Here is a 15,434-nt window from a genome sequence, read left to right on the forward strand (position 1 = left end):
GACAGTGTTGTGACTGAAGCCAAAGGTGCATCACCTAAATACTAGCTTAAAGAGGTTGAATTTTTATGCAGTCACTTATTTTACCTTACTTAGTCGTATTTAACTAATTAATAATTACTAATGACTAATTAATAACTACTTTTTTTTCCACATTCAGGGGAGTCATCTCTTTTAGACATGATGGTTGTCATTTAAGTTTCACATGGTGCTGATTATTGGTATGCTTTTTAAAACAATAGTGAAGGGATATTAAGATATTTACCAAAATCTGGTTGGGCAATGCCCTCGTTACTTTTCAGGGGTGCTGAAATCAACTCTAGGAGTGCTTCTGCATCCCTTAAAAGGGTCTAAAACCACCCATGCATCAATCAATCACACCTTTACCCTTCAGCTGCATTAAAGCAATGCATTTTTGTCCCAATGGCTCCCTCTGCTGGTCACATTGTGCAGCCACTCTGCCTTGTGAGAGCAACTATATCATAAGACATTCATTGTGTGGTAGTAAATTGAGCTATCAGCTGGTTTTGACAGTTCAGACTGTGATGTAAATACAGGTAGAACTGTTTTTTTAATTACTATTGTGGAGGTGACAGCAGGTTTGGCTGAAATCAGTACGATGTCTGGATTGCCATGTTGACTGTTGTGTTTCAGAAACGACTGGATCAACGTGGGCATCTGTTACCCACATGGCACCAACTTCACCATCATCTCCGACCTCCACAACCGCTTGACCAAGCAGACCCGCAAGACTGGCGTCTTCATGAGGACGACACAGAGGGACAAGGTCCACCATTCCCACCAGGCCAGAGGATACTACTACTGGGAGGAGGACACCGGGTCAGAGACACTCACATCATCAGAAAAAGAATTTTAACATTTTTAATGTTTCTACAACAGGCATTCAGAAGGAATTTCAAATGAAATGGTAGCTTTAAAGCTCAGATGTTTGGACTTTCTATTGATCTGGTTGGATAATTGGTCAACCAATCTATGCATCGATATACATCACTGGATCATTAACAACCCTAGATATCAGTACCAGATATGAAAATTTCCTCCAATATATACAGCTTATATATCAGCAGTACATACCAGCAGTATAACTCATACAATGGCCTTGAATATTGGCAAAACACACAACTGCACCATCAGGTACATAAAACAACTACCAGTCTGTCTACTTCTCCGTACTTCTCTCAGCTCTGATTTGCTCAGCCTCTCTTTGCACAGGAAACACTTGTTCTTTACTATGAAAAGGTGTGTAAATATCAGTATCATGTCAGGTAAAGAGAGTTGGGAGAATGTTAAAAAAAATCCAATATTGTGCATCCCTAGTTACTGATGTGCAAACTGCCTTTTAATAAAGTTTGTTTTAAAATAAGAACAAACATGCATTTGCATCTCACCACATATGTTGTTATCAACCTATTTTTTAAGATATTTTGGCTTTTTTGGCTTTTTTATGCCAGAGACATTCGGGAAAGGAGCCACAGGCCAGAATTGAACCACCTGCATACATAACTGCTAAGCCATCTGCACCCCCTGATCATTTTAATAAAGCAAATCAAGTGTATGACATCTACATTTGTACCTTTGTGTGTTGTAGACTGCTGTTCCTGAAGGTTAAAGCCCACAACGACAGGGAACAGTTTGCTTTCTGCTCTGTCAAAGGCTGTGAGAGGGTAAAGATCATGGCTGTCATCCCTAAAGGAAGTCCGCCTAGCGACTGCAGGGCCCGGGCCTACCCCAAACACGCTGAGCTGCCTGTTGTAGATGTACCCATGCCCAGAAAGATGTCTGATGGCCCGCTGGTAAGCAGATTTATTTTATTTAACCTTTATTTAACCAGGAATATTCCTTAATGAGATGCAAAAATCTTTTTTATAAGGGAGTCCTGGCCAAGACAGCAGCATGATAAGTTCAAAACATGACAAAAAAAAAGAATATAGGTTACATCAATCAGCACATGAGCAGCTTACAGTTCAAAAATAAGCTGGTCAAACGTCCCTGACTTTTAGCATTTAAATCTAAACTAATGCAACTATATTTCAATCTTTTTTCTGATTTTCTGCTTAAAACAACTTAAAACCAGTGTAGGCAGCTTAAGAGAAAGTCTGGGCAGTCACTGATTCTCTGAAATTAATCTAAGTATGAAATAAGTGAACACATGGGAGTACACTTTCACACATTCCAGTGCTGATCCAGTGGAAAAAAATAGGGGTTTATTGAGTCTTTCTTAGTTTTCCAACTTTATATTAAAGAATAACAAAGCTATAAGGCAGCAGAAGCTCAGTATGTAGAGACCTCAGTTGGAACCAGGGGTTCAAGTCTCAGTGCAAACCAAGTATGGAAATCAATCTGGTGGTTAGAGAGGTGCTGTAAGGTGGTTTTAGCATCAGGCAATGGCAGATAGGGGCTTTGTGCTCTAAATGGAGGAATATGTCCAGAATTACTTTCAGAGATTAAGACGTGGAAAAAAAAGGGGCTAAAGTGACTAGAACTAGATAGATTTTGATTATTCACAAAGGACTCCTTTTTTAAATGTCAAGGTCCAAGCCCCTTAAAAAGCCCCCAAAGGTCTTCATATAAGGCTAATAATAGCCCCATAGATCCCTATAGACACACTAAAACAATGAATTGGCAGATTATTGTGGGGTAAAAAGGAATCAATGAATTTGTGTTGGTTATTTATATTTCACATTAAATGTCCTGTAGTTTTCTGGCTTTGGTAAATGAAAGAAGAAGCTTTGAAATGTTTATTTCACTAAACATTGCTTTTAGCTAAATGGAGAAGGGCCTCATGTTGGCCTTTGCCTGGAGCATCTACATTACTTGAACCATCCTGATGTTACAGTGTTGGAGTTTATCCAGATGCATACAAAGGTTCAGCATTCAGAGTTAGACTCCAGACTGGTAGCCTTTTAGGAGCTCTTTTACTCTTTGAATGCCCTTCTTCCAAATGAAACGTCTACTTTTTCTCTAAGTCTAAACTATTGCACTGCAGCATGAACTGTAATGTAACAAGAGGTTGGTTCAATAGTAATATTTCACATTGATGTGAAATGATATTGGAAGGAATTATTGATGATATTGGAAACAATAGGCTGTCAAACGCAGCAGCATGGTTTATGTCTGGGAATCTAAATGACTAAAACCCCTTTGGATGTGCCTGTGGTTTTTTTAATCAGATTTGTTCTGCTCTTTGATTTTTGAGACCAAAACTAGCCTCAAGCTACCTTCATTTAAATATCAAGCTTGTGTTAATAGTCTGTTTCTGTGTTTGTACACTAACAGCACTCTCATGAACACTTCGTGGAAATCAGACTGGAGTCCTACAACACTCGCTTCTTCCACATCAAGGAGGACTTTGCCTTTGCTGAGGTATCGACATAAATCTCTTGTTATTATGGGTAACTGGACCTAAATTATCATTTGATCAGTAGTTATACAAAGTTTATGTTCCAAAGACAGCAGGTGTAAAACACAGTATGTTACCAGGAAGCACTTGGCTAAAAAAAAAAAAAAAAACTTCAAACTGGCAATAACCTTGAGCAGACAGAGACGGAGTAGTGAAAGATAGTTAGGTCACAGAAAAGTTAATCAGCTATGCCTGTAGGACTGTAAGAGTTTAACGGTAAATCAGAGCTATTCAGTCAGCATCACTGGAGTGCAATATTTATTACTTCAGCTCCATTTTAGTCATTTTGTTGCTGTGCCATGACAGGTGAATGGACGGAAGTTTTACCAACCAGAGGACGGGGTGCAGCTGACTGTTATCGACGGCCATAATGGAGAGGTGGTGGAGAGCAAAGGCTTCAGGAACTCCATCCTACAGGGCATCCCAGCACAGATCGACAGTTACATCACTGGACTAAGAGATGGGTAGGAGGCTGCTGCTCTGCAGACAAATGCTCTAAAAACATAAATATTTACAGGGTTTTGTACATCCTTAAAAAGTCCCAGGGGTGCGTTGATGGCCTAGCGGTCTAAGGCGTGACCCACGTGTGCAGAAGGCCCATGTTCGAATCTGGCCTGTGGCCCTTTGCCACATATCTCTCCCCACTCTCATCCCATTTTTGACTCTATCCACTGTCCTCTTCTGTCAAAAAAAGGCACTAAGAAGCCCAAAAATAAATCTAAAAAAAAGAAGTCTCAAGAAGTCTTATTTTTACTGTGAGAGGTCCTGAATTTTAAATAGCACTCTGACTAAGATATGTGTTAAAACTTTGACCATTCTTATTTGCACTTGGCCCAACCCTGAAAATCTGCCCCATACCATTGTCCTTCCTCCACCAAACTTCACAGTTGACACAATGCAGTAAGACAGGCAATGTTCTCCCAGCATCCACCAAAGCCAGACTCCTCGATCTGAAAGCCAAACAGAGAAGCGCCATGTGTGTCAGCGTGCCTTACATCACCCCATCCAAAGCTTGGCATTGGACTTGGTGATGTGAGGCTTGCATGCAGCTGTTCGGCCATGGAAACCCATTCATGAAGCTTCCACCACGCAGTTTTTGTGCTTTTGTTGGTCTTCCACTTCCTGGCTGAGTTGCTGTTGTTCCTAAATGCTTCCACTTCCTAATGATATCACTTACAGCTGACTGTGGAATATCCAGCAGGGATGAAATTTCACCACCCGTCTTATTGCAAAGGCAGAATCCATCACAGTACCACACTTGATGTCACTGAGCTCTTCAGAACGACCCATTCTGTATTACAAATGTTTGCAAATGTAGACTGCATGGCTAGGTTCTTGATTTTATACCACTGTGGCAACAGGTCTGATTGAAACACAAATAGTATCTGCTTTTCATTTTTGATCATTTTTGTCTACTTAATGAAAAAACATTGAATTGGAGCATCAACACTTTATCAGCTCTAAAAATGCTGTGATGCTCCTCTCCATCTAGGTCAATTGTCCTCTTAACGTCAAAGGGTCGTCTGGTTACCCGAGGATCCTGGACGAAAGCCCTGGAGAGGCTCGGCATAGACAGAAGCATCAAGTTAAAAGGTAAAATATTTCTGCACCAAAGTCTACAAATGATCTTCTTTTTCTTAAAAAGTTTCTCAGATAAACCTACATCAGGTTTCCATCATGCTCTTAAACCACTGAATTGTTTTCTACCGTGTTCTCAAAGTGGTAAATGCCATGTGCTTGTAAGCTGGAAGCTTGAGCACATTTTTCCTAATTAGCACAGAGACAGCCCTTTTATGCCCATATGAAGGCATGAGACTGGCTTTATATGGGCGCATGAAGAAGGATATTTAGGATAAACACTGATTCATTAAGTAAATTTGACCAACTTTTTTTTATTTTGTCCACCCTGCAGATAAAGTTGCCTTTGTGGGCTTCAAGGGCTCCTTCCACCCTGAGTGGGTCCATCTGGAGGTGGACGCTGACCACGCCAAGGTGCATCAAGTTCTGCCTGTGCCCGTGCTCCCCAAGTTAAAGCTATGAGTGAGTGCAGCAGGGAGGAGAGCCGAGAGACTATGAAGCTCAAAGACAAAGAGACTCCACCCCTCCACGACGACGATCAGCACCATCACCGCCCTGAAGCACACACCAAGTATACAATCAATACACACTGCCTGAGTTGGCCCACCTACGCCATGGGTCCAAGATCAAACACTTTCTGTTCCCCTTGAGATTATGGTGGTTACAGAAACCGACAGCAATTATCACTGCCCATGAACAACTCTGCAAGTATGTTTACATGCACGGGGAAGTTGACTAATATCTTTGTTCTTGACTGTGAGAGAATCCATTTATTGGCAGAAGTATGCCAGACTCTGCTACGCTAGGCAGCAATATAGCCCTTTCATCTGGTTACTGTTGGCTGCATGTTGAATGGTGAAAACAAAAATGATTACACGGGTTTGTACATTCTGTACATTGTAAATGTTCAATATTTGTTCTTTGGGTACAAATATGATGCACATTATCCCCCTAGTTTATGGTGAAATGCAGCGGCAGACAGCAGCGTGACCACTGCTGCTGTGCTTTGTAGGTGTGCTGTTCAACTTACGGGTTAAAGTCTGGCGTGGACGCTGTGGAGCATTTTAAGATCTACAAGTTTAGTTTGGGTCAGATTGAGGTGTAAACATTATAATCTGTGTCCACCGCTGCCATCTTTGTGCTGGCAGCGCCTTCAACCTTATTGTTTATCTGCTTTCCTTGGTAGCACCTGCAATACCGAATAGCTCTGCTTGCTTATTGTTTTTCCTTATTTGAGGAAATATCACCAAGAAAACATGACCACAATGTAGATGAATCCAGTCCTGGCATAGCAGCAGCACTAGACCTGGAAACTTTACCCTCTAAAATACAAGTTCCTGTTTATGTTGCTGTTATTTCTTTACCCATAACATCCCAGAGTAGAGCCTCAGTTCTGCAGAAGAATATGGGTTGAACCATGGTTTTGCCCAGGCTCACTTCAGCAGTATTAGCCCATAAAATAAGTTATTTTTTTTAAAGTTAAGGACAGTAAAGTTTGAAATAAAAAGCATCATGAAGTAACCTAGCAAAGCAGATGGATTCGCCCGTTTCCTTGTTTGTCACTGGCGAATCCATCTTGCAAAGCTCCCATCTGAACCGTTTGGGCCCGGTTAGAAAGTGACAGGACCACTCAGCGACAAGGGGCAATACTTTCAGGCGCAGCAGAGTTGTGACGTAAACAAGCAGCAACAAGAGCTGATGCAGTTATGGAGGGAGAGATTAGCGTGGATGCTGCTAAAGCGCCAGTTTTATCAGAACTTGACAACATTTCTTCGTTAAAAGAAGAACAAAGAACAGCAGTGAGTTGTTTACGTTTCAAAAACGACAAAAGTCTTGTACTTACATGTCTATAGTCGCTATGTTTCACATTATTCCACAGTAGCTGCGCACGTGCAGCTCGATAGCGGCAATGTCACATGTTTTGTTGCTCTGATTGGCCCGTAGAGATGTGACAGACAGAACGTTCACCCAATCACACTCCAAGTTTTTTTCAAATCCTCTGCCTTTTCTATTGAAGCTTTACCAGATGGATGTGTGAAACAAATTCATCTGGCGTGTCAGGTTAATCATGAAGCAGATTTGTTAAAAGTAGGGGTGCACGATATTATCAGCATATCAGTGTCTTCAGATGTCAGCTTAAAAACTTAAATTTCACATCAGCAGATATGAGCGTTTACACCGATGTTTACAGCCAATACATCAGCTGCATATTGGCCTTTAATATCAGCAAATGCCTAGCTGTATCATCAGGTATAGGTGTTTGCATAGAGAGCCAAACACTCGAGAGGGCCCTCTGTGAGCCCTGAACATTTTGCATGAAGTCCCAAAAGTGAAACAACTGCCAGACTGTCTACTTCCAAGCTCCTCTCTCAGCTCTGCTTGGCCAACCTCCAGTTTCCACATACTCCGCCTGCACTGTGATCCTCTCCCGCTCTGCAAAGCAAGTCGCTTTCTTCCCAGTCAGTCTTTGTTATTCCACTGCATGCACTGAGGTGCATCGCAGAAGCGTCATGTGCAACGCATCTGGTCAACTTTAAGATACAGCACAGTGCATGGACTCCCAATAGTAAACCATCACTTCATCATCCTTTTGGTTCATCATGTGGCACAACCTGCAGTGAAGTAATTTTTGAGGATATTTGTCAAAAAATTGTGAAAAAGTAATTATCCCCCTTGTTAAATCATGATATACTAACTGTGATCAACCCCTTCTTTTAAATCTGGGTTTATTTTCACGAGCCACACCCAGGCGAGATGACTGCCAGACCTGCTGAATCCAGAATTATCTGTCTGACAAAGTGAAGTAGGCTAAAAGTTCTCATAAGGCAACACTTCATGCAGTGATCTAAAGAAACTCAAGAACAGATGAGAAACAAAGTCATTGACATCTATCAGTCTGGAAACGGTTACAAAGCCACTTCTAAGGCTTTGGGACTCCATTAAACCACGGTGAGAGCCATTAACCACAAATGGAAAAACCTTGGAATAGTGGTGAACCTTTCCAGGAGTGGCCACCCTACAAAGAACTTAGAACAACATCGTAAGACCTGCAGGCCTCACTGGCCTCAGTTAAGGTCAGAGTTCATGAGTCAACAATAAGAAAGAGACTGGGCAACAATGGCATTCATGGGAGAGTTCCAAGGCCAAAACCACTGCTGACCTAAAGGAACACATTTGACTAAAAACACACCCTGGTGATCCCCAAAACTTTGGGAAAATATTCTGTGCACTGGAAAAAAAAGTTGAACTTTTTGGAAGTTACATTTGGAATAAAACTAAGAGAGTATTTTGTAAAAAGACCATCATACCAACAGTCAAACATGGTGGTGGTAATGTGATGGTCTAGAGCTGCTTTGCTGCTTCAGGACCTGGACCACTTGCTGTAATTGATGGAACTATGAATTCTGCTCTCTATCAGAAAGTCCTGAAGGAGAATGTCCGGCCATCAGTTCATGACCTCGAGCTCAAGCTCAAGGGGTTATACAGCAGGAGAGTCATCCAGTCACACCAGCATGTCCACCTCTGAATGGCTTACAAAACAAGATGAAGATTTTGGATTGGCCCATTCAGTCCAGACTGACCCTAAACAGGCAACTGATGCAGGAAAACCTGCCAATGAGGCCGAATTTAATCAACTCTGCAAGGAAAAGAGGGCCAAAAATCCTCCACAGTGTGAACTCGTAGTTCTCCCATGATTTTGAGTCTCCAGCTGCTCAGGGTGCACTATGCAGGGTCACTTGCCCTCAGTCGGAGCAATGCACTGCCCACCTTGATCCTAGTGCAGGGGGAGTATGTGGATTTTGAGGGTAAGCCTCTCTTTGAACTGGACACACTTTGTGTTCTTTACAGTCAAAAAAATGTGGGAATATATCGGTGTAAGTGTCAGTATTGGCTAAAATGAGTTTGGAAGTCTCGGCATGTAGGCTATTGTGCATCTGTAGTAAAAAGTCAAGCTTTATCAGGTCTGTCCTTAAGAGGAGAAGAATCTGCACTTTAATCCAGATATCTGTGTAAAGGGACAAATAAATCATCAGAAAAATACTGTCTATGAGAGCTGGTGTGATTTTAGCTTGGATAATGCTCTCTTGATTTACAGCTTCTATGAAAAATGACCTGGTGTATAGCAGTTTGACATGATAAAAGCTTTTGAGTTCACACTCTGTGACAGGAACATGGCTGCTGTGGGAATATGGTCTGTTAAGGGACATGAAAGCTAAAAAGGCTGCAAACCTGACCGTGTAAAAACAAACATAATTATTGAAGTGTTCTGTGTTATCTTTTAATAGTTCCTGAAACACTTGACACAAACAGCATAATTTAGTTGGACTTATGGATTATTTTCCCAGTCTGGGTGGTTTTCTTCCATGTTGGAGAGGTGAGAGGTCTTCCAGCAGTCTCTGAATAATTAAATAATGACGACAATTAGGAAATAAGTGTTGCTTTGGTTGAGCCGTTGAACTGAAAAGAGCACCAGTTTGACCAAAAGCAGCAATATTTCAGACATGTCATTCAAAGCCTGGTGGTTTAATGTTAAAAAATACTCACTGACCACTTCATTAGGTACACCTGCTCAACTGCTCATTAATGCAAATATCTAATTAGCCAATCACATGGCAGCAATCAATGCATTTAGGCATGTAAATATGGTGGAGACATGGTCAATGGGTGCATCAGAAGACTATTAATAAGCAGCTGAACCAGTATACCTAACAAAGTGGGCATTGAGCGCATATATAATTAACTACTGGCCAATGCGGTGCAGGTGTGTTCCTCTCATACATGTGTCTGTGAACTGTGGCGGTGTAAATGGTTGAATGATTTACCGTCCTGCCTTGTTTTTCTCAGCTGTTTAAAAAGAGAGGAGATAAAAACATTCCTGTTCAGCATCTTGACTTGTGGAAATTTGATGTTGTAATGTTGCTGATGTGTTTTTTTTTAATCAGTGTTTGTGATTCATTAAATTAGACGCCCTTAGGATATAAACTTATCCACTGACTGTTGCATCAGTGAATAAATAAATGTGCAATCTCCCGACCAAACTAAGAATAGATGTAAAAATAATCAGCCATGAACAAATGAGGATTTCCCCTTTACCGAAATAGCTGGTCTTTTTTCGGAAGTTGTAGCAGTAATCAGTGTTTTGTATGTTTAAGATTGTTTTTAAATCCAAAGTTTACTAAGAGATATATTTTATACTTATTTATTGTACAGAGGCCATAAATCCAGATCTGTTAGGGACATCTTTAAGTTGTTATGTTGTTGTTCTGTATGTAAACTGCATGTAAAAATACTCATATACGCTCCATTATCAAAGATTTCTACCAAACTCAGTGGAAATGACTTGGTGAAGTTGGCTTGTTTAAACTGTTCACCAAATGGATGTGCTGTGTATGTGGTATAGGATTGTTTGTTCATAAAACTCCTGACAGATGCTCTTAAAGGATTATTGTAAAGAAATAAATCATGGTAATCTACAAGGGTCTGTCTGAATGTTTTTTTCTGTGAAACACAGAAGTCACCAATATGATGACATATAAGTACAGAACTTAGATAAAGTTTCAATAACACTTCCCCATCTGTGTTCATGTAAATATCTTAAGTATTTGTGCTTAAATTGTTATGGCTGTGTTGATTAAAAACCCATTAATGCAGGGGGTCCATCAGAGCTGCAAACACTTAGCTAAACAGCAGAAACATGATCACCACATAAAGGTTAAAAAAGAAATGAGACAGCAATCTCACTTATGAAAGCTAGAATCATTATTTGAAAAATGTTTATTTAAAAAAGTGAACAATCAAACAGAAAATGTGACCTATACTTTGGGGTGAAATCTCAACATTGATGAATTTGAGCAGATTCTTACAGAGCCGAGCCCAAACATCTGATAACTTCTTTTCTAAATTGGAAAAAAATAGCCCCACAATAAACCATTTGGCTGATATAATCAGGAGTCATCGTACTGAAAACCGGCAGGATTTCATTTCAAAGAACAAAAAGTGGATGCAGTCAACATCCTGGAAGATCATGATTTTACAAAATGTCACAATGCCAAGGTCAGACTATGCATTTTAAACATGATTACAGCCTGATCAGTCATTTGGAGAGTTCCAGAACATATCAGCCCTGACAATCGAAGATTTTATCCCATGTCTTAGATGTTTTCGTTACCAAGCTAGCCGTATTTATGCCTCAGGACATTCATACTGACACAATGATTGTGTGATATTAAGTCATCATCTGTGTTAAGTTTGACAGCTACTTTAAATGTAGTCTTTAGATGAAAAAGGCTGAAATGTGACTTAACCTAAAGAACGTTTTAAAGTTTTAGTTTGGCTTGAGTCGACAAAAAATGATCAAAACCAATTCCATCTTAGTCTATACTTTTAGATGAAATATATTTAGTCAAATTGTAAATCCATCTAACAGTGGAAAACTCATATTACTGCACTTCCAATATTTTGACTGAAGAAAATACTGTCATGTCTCACATGCAGAGGAGAAATATGTGAACATCCCAACAGCCCTAACATTTTAGTCTGGTTTTAGTCTCTTAAATAAAAAAAAAATAAACTTACATTACAGAGTTTTGATCATCAAAGATTTATCTTAAGCTAGTCTTAGTCTCGTCTTTTTCATGGAAAAACGTTGTTCAACATTTTTAGACTTAGTTTGAGTATACAAAATTAACACTGATTCACTGAGCGTTTTGGCTTTGCAGGACAGCAGGAGCTCCTGATCCAGTCAGCTGATGCTGACAGCAGGGGTCATCTTGTCCTCACATTACACCTAACACTACTTTAAACAGCACTGTGTATTACAATCAAGGCCACAACTGGGATAAATCCAGACCTGCTGACAGAACATCTAGCATGTTTCATTTTTCTTTTCACCTTTACGATTTGTTCCATTATGTCAGGAAGCTGACCAATGAGAGCACAGGGGGCTTTAAATGCACAAAAAAAGGATTAAACAAGCAAAACGACAGAGCCAAAGAAGACCAATGAAGTTGTCGCTTCTGAGACAAAAGAAGATTGGCAAACTTTGACAACAGCATCCCTGCCTTTAGCGTGTACCATCAAAGGTTGACCATGTCAGACAGAAAAAAGAGTCACTACCATTAGCATGAAGCTACCGTATCATTCATTATAACCGATAGAAAAACAAATACACAACAGTACAGCAAATACAGTTTGTTTACAGTCATCTTTCGAGTGTTAGTCCCGCTCCTCTTCCTCCTAAGGTCATCACGTCAGTTGTGATGATTGGTAAGGTACTACTAGTCTGTCGTGTCTGTCGGTCAACATATGGCTCTGACTGCTTTACTCTGACACAGTGACCATCGTAAAAGACAAAAACATAGTCTTGTCTGACCTTGGCATTAAACTGTTTCTAGAAAAGACACTTTCTGCACCTCACAAGGCTTCTGGCAAAGAATAAAGGACTAAATTGATTAGCGTGGATTTCATTTTATAAGTCAGAAAGAGTGCGTATTGATTTAGTGATGAGCAACAGAAAACATCCACAGTCAGACAGTATGGAAAAATTTAAGAACTAGGCGCCACCATGTTAACAAATGACAATGATTTTAAGACTGTCACTGGAACACTGCTGCTGAAAAGGGGGAAAAAAACGTTCTTTTAATGCCAGCTCAGCAGTGAAGGTTAACGTACCCAACAGGATTTATCAGTTCACTCCTAACACTGAGAACTAGTGCATCCTCATGTGTTTTTGTGTTTCCATCATAGTTCCTGCTTCAGATGGCCGGCTTTGTTCCCCTCCAAGTCTGGCTTCTTGCCTTTTGATTTCTTCTTGTTCTTATTAACATCATTGTGCTGCTTCGTTTTGTCGTCTTTGTTTTTCCCAGCCTTCCCAGGGAACACCTGACCTTCCACAGTGACATCTGCACAGCGCTCCTGGGATACGAGGAAATCTTTGACCTCCCATGCCATGCTGCCATCTCGCAGCATGAAGATCACCCTGTTGGAGCCTACAACAAACCTGTAAAGAAACAAATGAACATGTTTGCTGACAACATTATGTGCTATTACAGTTTTAGGAGACAAAACAAACACTCATTACTTATTGACAGCAGTAACCCTTCCTAAAAAGCAGCTGGTCAATGTCTGGTGTATTGTAAATGAGCTTTTGGTGGACTACTGTACCTCTGAACGTCAAAGTTAGCATTGAAGAGGCTTCCCTGCCAAAGGCCCGTGATCTCCTCTGTCTCCTTCTCAGTGGGATCTCCTGATACTGTAGCAAAAACCATCAGAGTACGGCCCTTCTTGGACATCTTGAGCAGTTCCTCTGGCTTGGAGGCGTCTATCTTGGAAAAATCAACAGGAGGAGGTGATCTCCTGTGCTCTGGGAGGTCTCCTTCCTCAATGTCATCATCCTTCTGTGGAGCAAAGAGAACATATTAAGGATGTAGGATTGAGTCTACATTGGTTTCTAAAAGTACGGGATAAATTTATAGATCGTATTTCTCTGTCAAAAACAGAAAGATGAATGCAAAAGAGGGAGGAAACAGGGATGCTTTATACTGGGTTGTTGCCATGTTAAAAAGTATGTTCCTGCAGACCCAAAGGACATTAGGGAGATATGATGCATCATTCACAGTTTGTATTGAGGCTAAGCCTTGTATAGATATTCAACTAAAGTTGTATATAAGCCATTCTACAAAAATGGTGTTATCTGTGGTTAAAGAAATATGTAAAAGTTTGGTTTAATCACACATATTTAGCTTTTATCTCATGAAACACAAATATATATTTCACATGATTCTAATTTACATTTATATGATAGTAATGATGGATATTCATACTTTTAGGGTCACAATTTTTGCAATATTTTGCTGCATTTTCTTTAAAACTTGTTTTGTAAGTATTAGAATTCAATATTGTACAAGATGTGCCTGTATGTAAACATTAACTTTAATAGATGTGAAACAGTACCACTAAGTTAAAGTTTAACTACAGTACATAAGTCTTACATGTTTGTAGACAGGCTTAGCATTTATTTTAACATTAGATCTTGCACTCTTTTCCACATAAATACTGTTATACATATATAAATACAGAGACTTGAAAGAGGCGTAAAGCAGCACAAAGACAGCAGACAAATTAAAGATATGACATCTCCACTGAAGATCTGTCTTGTTAACTACATAGTAACGAGTTCAGGATTTGATTTTTGTATTTCAAGATACTTCTGTTTGTTTTATGTGTTTACCTTGATAGACGGTGAAAGCAGCACAACTCTATCTGCTGTTTCAATTCACTAGCCTTTAATTTCTGATCCTCTTCAAGTTGTGACACTTGGATACATTTTATTTACCTACATTTGGGGCTATAAATGTTAAATACTGTCTTTTATTTAGCTTGTAACGGTCGCTGTTAACATTGATAGAGGTGTCGCGAGCCTCATATAACACAGGCTACGTCACTACTGGCGAAGGCAGCTAGCCCATTTCTTCGGTGAACTCAAGCAGATAACGTACCTCCCATTGTTCCAGGAGCCGTGCCATATCAGCGTCATTGTAGTCTCGAATATCCTTCTTTTTCTTCGGCTTTTCTTTGCTTTCAGCCGCTGAAATACACAGCAGATACGAGCAGAGAAGAAGCGCTATACATCTCCACCTGAAGTCGGACGCCATGCTTACAGATGGTGAGTAGTGATTGGCTGTTGAGTATGACGGTCACACGACAGGAAGTGACGACAATAAATGCCAGGGATTTTCACAATAAAGGCGAAGAAATCAGCTTCTGTAATTTGGCTTAGCAGTGTTCGTCGGTGTTTTTGTCTCATTTTATTGTTTGACTTTATCGTTTCATATGTATTTTTTGATTATTATGTTTATGTTGCATACTATTGTTTGAATTTATTATTTAATGTAACTTTTGCTTATCACCATTGTTAAAATTGATGTATGTGGTTGTAATCATGAGCAGTGCTGAAAGCCCTACTTTTTACAAGAGGATCTGGCAGCAGCCTTTGAGCAGACCTCTATGATGGGGCGTTAAGCAGCAGACCTCTACACTGGGGCGATGACGTAGGCTATACTAGTATTACCCAAGCCGAAATGGCATGACTTGATGGACTATATAGTGGACTCAGCTGCAAAACACTAAAATGATTTCAGACACTACTCCTGTGGACCTGCACATTCACCACTATGAAATAATAACGTATAATTATGTAACATTACGACACATGAAGCAAATACTAGGAACTACTTTCTTGAGTAAACCACTGGGCACGCACTTTTGAAATCACTCCGCCCAGCAGCCATGTTTGGAGTGTAGTTCCAGCTTTGGATTTGCCTCTAGAACAAATCCGTCTCGGGCTGCACGGCGGCACAGGGGTTAGCGCTGTTGCCTCACAGCAAGAAGGTCGCTGGTTCGCTTCCTGGTCAGGGTCAGGGCCTTTCCGTGCGGACTT

The 15,434-nt window shown here is 40.3% G+C and overlaps 2 protein-coding genes across 2 annotated transcripts in view; one reads left to right on the top strand and one right to left on the bottom strand.

Annotated features, from left to right (window-relative positions):
• Positions 1-6,576, top strand: part of LOC121513444 (cell migration inducing hyaluronidase 1) — an 82,512-nt gene extending 75,936 nt beyond the window's left edge. The window contains exons 24-29 of the mRNA XM_041793215.1: positions 652-837; positions 1,607-1,811; positions 3,295-3,381; positions 3,725-3,882; positions 4,911-5,011; positions 5,331-6,576. Coding sequence (XP_041649149.1) covers positions 652-837; positions 1,607-1,811; positions 3,295-3,381; positions 3,725-3,882; positions 4,911-5,011; positions 5,331-5,458 — 865 coding nt within the window. The 3' untranslated portion in view covers positions 5,459-6,576. The remainder of the gene's footprint in view (positions 1-651; positions 838-1,606; positions 1,812-3,294; positions 3,382-3,724; positions 3,883-4,910; positions 5,012-5,330) is intronic.
• A 4,971-nt stretch (positions 6,577-11,547) lies between these two features.
• Positions 11,548-14,649, bottom strand: mesd (mesoderm development LRP chaperone). The gene is made up of 3 exons (XM_041803104.1): positions 14,494-14,649; positions 13,160-13,392; positions 11,548-12,995 (listed from the first exon to the last, which is right to left on the bottom strand). The coding sequence occupies exons 1-3, from the start codon at positions 14,647-14,649 to the stop codon at positions 12,737-12,739; spliced, it is 648 nt and encodes a 215-aa protein (XP_041659038.1). The 3' UTR covers positions 11,548-12,736.
• Positions 14,650-15,434: the final 785 nt, after the last annotated feature.

This window comes from Cheilinus undulatus, linkage group 1, assembly GCF_018320785.1.
Source record: "Cheilinus undulatus linkage group 1, ASM1832078v1, whole genome shotgun sequence".
NCBI lineage: Eukaryota > Metazoa > Chordata > Actinopteri > Labriformes > Labridae > Cheilinus > Cheilinus undulatus.

Coding starts and splice junctions, on each gene's coding strand:
- mesd (XM_041803104.1), bottom strand. CDS start 14,649: ATGGCGTCCGACTTCAGGTGGAGATGTATAGCGCTTCTTCTCTGCTCG. Junction 13,393..14,493: donor GGCTCCTGGAACAATGGGAG/GTACGTTATCTG, acceptor TTTGCTCCACAG/AAGGATGATGACATTGAGGA. Junction 12,996..13,159: donor GCTAACTTTGACGTTCAGAG/GTACAGTAGTCC, acceptor GTTTCTTTACAG/GTTTGTTGTAGGCTCCAACA.